The 7,953-nt window shown below is 41.3% G+C and overlaps 1 protein-coding gene across 1 annotated transcript; it reads left to right on the forward strand.

The window, feature by feature from the left end:
- The first annotated feature begins 2,624 nt into the window (after positions 1-2,624).
- On the forward strand, positions 2,625-6,707 carry LOC149182712 (uncharacterized). The gene is made up of 3 exons (XM_089414640.1): positions 2,625-3,066; positions 3,883-4,375; positions 6,437-6,707. The coding sequence occupies exons 1-3, from the start codon at positions 2,625-2,627 to the stop codon at positions 6,705-6,707; spliced, it is 1,206 nt and encodes a 401-aa protein (XP_089270766.1).
- Positions 6,708-7,953: the final 1,246 nt, after the last annotated feature.

The raw sequence follows: 7,953 nt of genomic DNA on the forward strand, positions 1-7,953 counted from the left end.
CATATTAAGAGTATACTGAATTATATAATCACAGCTGTTGGACTAGTCAATCTTGTATAGGTAACAGCAGAATGAGAAGAACAAGTAGCGCTCCTCATAGGAACTTGGAACAACCTGATAATGCAGCTCATCCTCAAGGGAATCCTGAGCTATGGGTACAACTGGGAGCAAAAGGCCGCAATACTGATTCGACTATATTGAGGACAGTTCAGGAGCTGAAGGACGAAATGGTCCGTTTGCGAGAGGACAATGCGAGATTAAACATGGAACAGGAGAGGATTCTGAAAAGCTTATCCGACAAACAGCATCATCAACAGTCCCCTCCTAGACATGAACAGACACGAGTAACAGATGAACAGAGCTATCATATGGAACAGGAGGAAGCGGAGGATAGGGCAGAAATGCGAGGCGAGAAGTCTGTTAACGCCTCCGAATATCAAACTCCAAAAAGACCGCGAGTAGAGTTACAAGGTGAGTTTCGGAAGATTAAGCCACCTCAATTCGATGGGGAATCAGAAGAAGCCGCGGAAGCATGGCTAATTAATATGAATAAGTATTTCCAAGTGTACGAGTATGATCACCATCTTAAGGCCCGGCTAGCTATATTCTAGCTGCAGGCCAAGGCCACATTATGGTGGGAAGAGGTCAAGATGGTGTGGGGAGTGAGTGAGCAGGATGTGACTTGGGAGGCTTTTCAAAGATATTTTAAGGAAAAATACCTGACAGAACTCTTTTATGATGAAAAAGCACGAGAATTTCATGATCTGCGTCTTGGACAGTAGACCATAGATGAATTCATAACCAAATTTACCTCACTGCTCCGTTATGTACCATATATTCGAGAGGAGAAGGCTAAGGTGCAACGGTTTGTTAGCAGTCTACCCCTGACAATGCGAGAAAGGATCGAGTTTGACAATCCGAAGACGATGGATGAAGCAATTCGGAAGGCTAGACTCTGTTACCATCAGAGTAAACAAAAAGGAGAAGGTTTTGGGAAGCGTTGGGCTGACAAGAAGAGCAGCAGAATGGTTGTGGGAAATAAGGGAACTCGCAGCAGCTTCCACAAAGGATTCTCGAAAGGGGCCAGCACTAAAAACCCATCGAGAAGTCAAAGCAGATTTAAGCCACCCGCTGAATCAAAATATAGCGAACAGCAGGTTAGAATGGATAATGAAGGTGCAACAAGGCCACCAGTTCAGTGCTGGGGTTGTGGTGGACCCCATTATATTAGAAATTGTCCTCATCGGAAGGAAAGCGATGAGTTGTCCCAGATCTATGAAGCTTCTACAGTGGGAAACGTGGCCAGATCCATACCCAGAATAAATGCAGCACTTGAGGATCCACAAGCTGACTACCAGCCAACCATGATCGAGTTTGAAGGTAAGATCTTTGATCGAACTGTTTCTGTTTTAGTAGATCCAGGAGCTACTTTAAGCTATGTAAGTCCCAAAGTTGTGGAAAGCTACAGTTTGCAAATTATTAAGTTTAAAAATCCCTGGTTAGTACAGCTGCCCACGGGGGCCAAAAGACGAGTACTGACTAAGGTCAGCAGCTGTCCACTAAGGTTAGCTGGTCATATAATAACAACAGAGCTGAACGTACTCCCTCTTGGATCTTATGATGTGCTGATAGGAATGGACTGGTTGGAAAAGCGATGGTCTGTAATTAACTATAAGACAAAAACAATTTCTTACCGAGATGAATAGGGAGTGGAAAAAGAGATTCAAGGCATCCAAAAACCGGTGCAGATCTGGCCAATTATGGCCTCACAGCTAGTTAGAAGTGTGCGAAAGAAATGCCAAATATATGCAATACAGGTGGGGTACGCTGGGTCTGGGGATAAAATTACGACTGTTGAAAATATACCTGTGGTGCAAGATTTTGCTGATGTATTACCAGAGGAAATCCCAGGGCTGCCGCCCAAGCGGGATTTGGACTTCACCATCGAATTGGTACCCGGTGCAGCCCCGGTATTCCGTGCACCCTACCGGATGAGTGTGCCGGAATTAACCGAGTTAAAGATGCAATTGCAAGAGTTGTTGGATAAGAAGTACATCCGCCCTAGTGTATCCCCTTGGGGGGCTCCCGTGTTGTTTGTTAGGAAAAAGGACGGAACTCTACGGATGTGCATAGATTATAGACAGCTGAACAAATTGACAGTTAAAAACAAATATCCACTACATCACATTGATGAGCTGTTTAATCAGGTGAAGGGGGCGACAATATTTTCAAAGATCGACCTGAGGTCGGGCTATCATCAAATCAGAGTTAAGGATGAGGACATAGCCAAAACCGCATTTCGTACTCGTTATGGACATTACGAGTTTGTGGTACTGCCTTTTGGGTTGACTAATGCACCTGCGACATTCATGTGCTTCATGAACAGTGTATTTCACCAATACTTAGACAAATTCGTGTTAGTCTTTATTGATGACATACTTATATACTCCCGAAATATGAAGGAGCATGAGGAGCATCTTAGAATAGTGTTACAGATGCTACGGGAGCATCAGTTATATGGCAAATTTAGCAAATGTGATTTTTATAAAGAACAGATCTAGTATTTGCGACACATCATCACCAAAGAAGGTATAGCTGTGGATCCTGAAAATATCAAAACCATAATGGAATGGCCAACACCCAAAGATGTAGCAGATGTTCGATCCTTTATGGGGTTGGCTGGTTACTACCGACGGTTCGTAGAAGGTTTCTCCCGGATTGCATACCCCATCACTTCTTTGCAAAATAAGGGGAAAGTGTTTAAGTGGACAACAGAATGTCAGCGGAGCTTTGAGCAGCTCAAATACCTGCTCACCACCGCACCTGTGCTGAGTGTTGTAGACCCAGAGAAAGAATATGTAGTTTGCACAGACGCAAGTAAGGAGGGCGTAGGTGGGGTGTTAATGCTGAAAGGAAAGGTGATCGCATATGAATCCTGGAAGTTAAAAGAGCACGAGCACAAGTATTCTGCTTATGATCTGGAATTAACCGCGGTGGTTCATGCGCTGAAGATGTGGCGCCATTATTTAGTGGGAAGGAAGTTCTTGCTGATGACTGATCACCATAGTTTGACTAGCTATTTTAGTCAACCAACCTTGAACGCGAGACAAGCAAGATGGGTGGAATTTTTGGGAGGTTTTAATTTTGAAATTAAACATTTGAAAGGAAAAGAAAACCGGGTAGCTGATGCATTGAGTCGAAAAGTGCACTGCCTTTATGAAATCGGTATTAGTAAGGGACAGTTCACCCTTGATAAGGAAATTGAAGAGGCTGCTGCTCAAGATCAGATTTATCTACAGAAGAAACAACTGGTGCAGGATTTAAATACCCACATAATGCAACAAGGGTACACTTTGAATGCAGCCGGAATTTTGTGCTACAAAAAGAAGGTTTATGTACCCAATCAAAGCAGTATTAAAGAAATGATTCTGGATGAATATCATAGAAGTCCTTATGCGGGACATCCGGGCTATCAAAAATTGATCACCTCGCTTCGGAAAGAGTACCACTAGCCAGGCATGAAGAGGGATGCGATGGAATATCTGGCGCGTTGTTTAGAGTGCCAGCAAGTTAAGGCTGAACATCAGCACCATACGGGTTTACTGCAGCCATTACCTATACCAGAATGGAAATGGGAGACCATTACCATGGACTTTATTACGGGATTGCCAAAATCTAAAAAGAACAATGATTCTATAATGGTTGTAGTAGACAAACTCAGTAAGTCAGCTCACATCATACCGGTTCAATCCACCTACCGTGCGGCTCAAGTCGCAAATATTTTTATGCAAAATATATTCAAACTCCATGGGCTGCCAAAAACAATAATATCCGATCGTGATGTGAAATTCACATCAGTCTTTTGGAGGACCTTGTTTGAAGGGCTGGGAACTCAATTGAACTTCAGCACCGCTTATCATCCGCAAATCGACGGGCAGACTCAGCGGGTGAATCAGGTGGTGGAAGACATGTTGAGGTCGTACGTGATGCAACAACCTACTCGATGGGAGGAGTATTTGCATCTGGTGGAATTTGCTTATAATAATGGTTACCATGCGTCTTTGAAGATGAGTCCATTCGAAGTGCTTTACGGCCGGAAATTCCGTACACCATCCAGTTGGGGTGGACCGGAGGACAAACTCTTGTTGGGTCCCGAGATGTTGGAGGAGATGGAGGTCATGGTCAAAAAGGTCCGGGATAATTTAAAGATAGCTCAGGACAGACATAAAAACTTTGCAGATCGGAAGAGGACATTTAAAGAATATCAGGTTGGTGAACATGTGTACGTCAGAATCCGAGCTAGGAAAAGTACTCTTCAATGGAATGCTTGCACCAAACTGGCACATCGTTTCTATGGGCCTTTCCAGATTTTGGCGTGAGTGGGGCTAGTAGCTTATCAGCTAGCCCTACCCAGCCATATTCGAGTTCATAATGTTTTCCATGTACCAGTTTTAAAGAAATATGTCTATGACCCTAGGCACATAATAAGTTGGTAGGATATTCAGCTAAGAAAAGGATTGTAATAAACGTAAAACTAAAATAGAATGGTAGTAAGCAGCTGACTGAATACTGTGTGTTTCAGGTGGAACCGGAAGGAGAGTTCATGGTCGAGCCAGTGAACATATTAGATCAGAGAAGAGTTGAGCTGCGGAAAAGGATCATCCACCAGTTTAAAGTGCAATGGCAGCACTTTGGGCCTGACGAGGCCACCTGGGAGGATGAACAGAGTATGAGGGAAACTTATCCCAGACTATTTTTGGCTGAACAACAACATCGGGACGATGAAGAACTTCAGGAGGGGGAGATGTGATGCCCTTCGTGAGGAGTAATGTTGGTAAATTAGTAAATTTTACTGTGAGATAAAATCTATTTGATGAAATATATAAACTCTGTTGTTAAGTATTGTTAACCATTATGATAATTAATTGTGTTATCATTATTCAATGTGAGCATATGATTAACTGTGGCTAACCACTGTGAAGGTGGTTAAATAAAAAGAAACGCTAACTGCCTTGAGGAGGCAGTTGAGTCCCCAAGAGGAAAAAGGGGAAAATCCCAAGTCTGGTTAGGATCAGATGGAAAAAGGAAGAAAGAAAAGTGCTATGTCTGGTTGGGACCAGATGGCATGTTTATCAGGAAGAGAATTCTTGAATCCGCTATGTCTGGTTAGGATCAGATAGCGAGAACTGGCATAGCCACTGAGATTGCAGACGAGATCTGCATATGTGCTTGGGGGTGGAAGATCGAGGAGGATCTTCCTACGGATGGGTGGTAGACAAGCATTACATACAGGTTTGCGGCTAAGCAGGTATCGCTTATTAAACTTATAAACTGAGAAATGACTTTATCTTTCTGTGGTAAGCCTAGTAACTGCTCAATGATTTTGTCTTTCTGTGGTAAGCCTATTAACTGCGCAATGACCTTATCTATCTGTGGTCAGACTATTAACTGAGAAATGACTTTGTCTTTTGGTGAACCAAATAAATTAGAGAGAAATAAACTATTTATTCCCTAGAAAAGAAAACCCTTTATGCGCTCGGCAGAGTCGGTAACTGCATTTCCATTTGAGAATGTAAACATTGAAAATATATTGAACCGAGAACTTGTAATACAGATAGTAAACGAAATATTAAAACAGATAGGAACTATTTAACCCAAATCTGTGCCCTGGAGCGAGTAATGTTTAAAGAAATAAAATGAACCATAAAACAGAACAGCTACGTTCTTATAACAACTCAAAATAGCAACAAACAGTGGCGAGATCGAACCATTATCAAGGCAAGAGTGAGTCAAACATTTGTCGGCAGCCTAAATACAAACTCTGATGTGGAAAAGAACAATATCTTTGCTATTACATAAGTAAAACTACAAAACAGAAATTATGTACATGCATATTATAGACATAATCTACAGGCGAAGATATTCCTGTTCAAGTAACAAATGAAAAGGTCAATACATTATGCATGCGTATAGTTATATGCAATGAATGCTGGTTATATGGTGCCACCGCTGTGGCGTAAGCGTGTGCTTAACTGGCAGGGCACCTTTGCCAAACTAAGAACCAAGATATAGCCACTACAGGATAACACATACATTGAAAAGAAATCATACGGCGACTCGTATATCAAACGAGTTCAAAGTAACAGTTGTGGAAATAGCCAATCCATACCGAGAACATAATATAGCCATTTCAAAATACCAGAACTCGCACGACAAACTTGTAACTGAATAAAAAAGGATTAACATTATAAACTGTAACAGTATTTGTTATGAAGTAACGTCCGTGAGTCGGGCAAAACCCTGAAACAGAACAATACATTTACATACAACTCAAGTCGGCATACCGTGCCTAGGCGGAGTTCTGCCTGAGGTTAGTAAATAAAAGAAAAACAACCAGATATAAATGACTATACAAACTAAAAAATGAGTCATATAGCTTCGCAGTAAAGGAACCCCGGATGCATGGCGGGGAAATTGATTACAATAGCAAAAACCTCGGCCACGCTGTTCAGTGGAACAGAGGTTCAGATAATACTCTGAGAAAAGAATACGAAAGCAGGACCTTCGGAAAGCAACCAGCTCTTACCCGTAGTGGAACGGACGAGGAAGGGAAAAGCCAGACTCCTTCCCAATGCCGACCGGTCGCCGAAGCACCTCCTGAATACATTGAAACAATTAAACTTAGAGCCCCTTTGGAATCACTGTGAACAATGACAAACAATCTAACAGCGGGAAAGGTTAAATCCGACATCATGAGAAAACTGCAGAAGTTAAGCAAAGAATGAGCACGTCCATACCTGTGTCAAAAGGAGAAGCCGTGGCATGACACCGTGCTTTGGGTTTGAGAATGAAACCCCGGTATGGCAGAGAGCCACCAAAGTCCTCGGCTGCACACAGTCGCTCTGAAGTGAAAACAAGAATAAGTCGAGAGGAAACAACACTTAAATATTTCACCGTGAAACCCTACTTCGTGGCGTAATTTGCAACCTTCGATCTGACTGACCATCTTTCAACCGTTTGATCGACAAGGAGGAACCGGGAAAGATTATGGGTGCGAAATGGTAAGATCGAGGACCTGTCCTCATAACACTTCAAGCCTGAGACACGCCACCGCACATGGTGGTTTGAAGGTTGACCACTGATCGAGGCAGGTGGACGGCATACAATAAGCGGAAGCCGTAAGCGGCAGAACTTCACCACATCAGCATCTCGGGGAGGCAAGCCAGTGCAATACATAGTAAATGCCATAAAGGTTTTAATTAAGAAGACGAACAGTCCACTGTACCCGGGACTTGCCGTGGAACGAAAACCATAATCGCCACATACCAAAGATAACATATATAAACATATTAAATAAACGGGTATGGGAAGACCATTAACCCATGCATGCATGTATTACAAAAATGTAACCATTACAATATTTCAAGTGGGATTTAGTTGTGCTGCATATGATGTGCGTGTCGAACTATATATATATTTGTTATTGGTACGAGGAATCTCCATACAAGGGTATGTGCAAGTTTATTATAAGTTGGTAAGTAGAAAAAAAAAAAAAAAAAAACTTTACCCCTCTGATATAGTGTGACACACTAGTATATAGAACTTAGGGCCTTCTCTCACTAAGTATTTATTGTGATCTTTTGCGTGTTCTTGTTCGTCATAGGATATATTTTGATCTTTATAGTATTTTCTTTCAGGTTCAGATATATCCCTTACCTATTCCACAATAAAATATAATTTTATTTTTTATTTATTTATTATGATGTGGAGTGATTTTGTTTTTTATTTATTTATTTATTTATTATTATTATTATATTTAAATTTAAAAGAAATTATTGTTTTTTAAAACTGAAAATATATAATAAAATTAAAATATTATAAAGAAAGTAATTAATTTTAATTTTGAAGGCTAAAGTGTTTAATTATTTTGATAGGTGTAAAAGAAAAAAATAA

Source organism: Pinus tabuliformis, chromosome 3_2, assembly GCF_031772625.1.
Source record: "Pinus tabuliformis cultivar Carrire ecotype Pingquan chromosome 3_2, CPIR1, whole genome shotgun sequence".
Taxonomy (NCBI): domain Eukaryota; kingdom Viridiplantae; phylum Streptophyta; class Pinopsida; order Pinales; family Pinaceae; genus Pinus; species Pinus tabuliformis.

What these genes read in the sequence shown, in the direction of transcription:
- LOC149182712 (XM_089414640.1), top strand. Translation starts at nt 2,625, where the DNA reads ATGGAATGGCCAACACCCAAAGATGTAGCAGATGTTCGATCCTTTATG. An exon ending in GCTGATGACTGATCACCATA is followed by an intron (nt 3,067 to 3,882) that starts GTTTGACTAGCT and finishes CCTTGTTTGAAG; the next exon opens with GGCTGGGAACTCAATTGAAC. An exon ending in GGGCCTTTCCAGATTTTGGC is followed by an intron (nt 4,376 to 6,436) that starts GTGAGTGGGGCT and finishes TGAGTCATATAG; the next exon opens with CTTCGCAGTAAAGGAACCCC.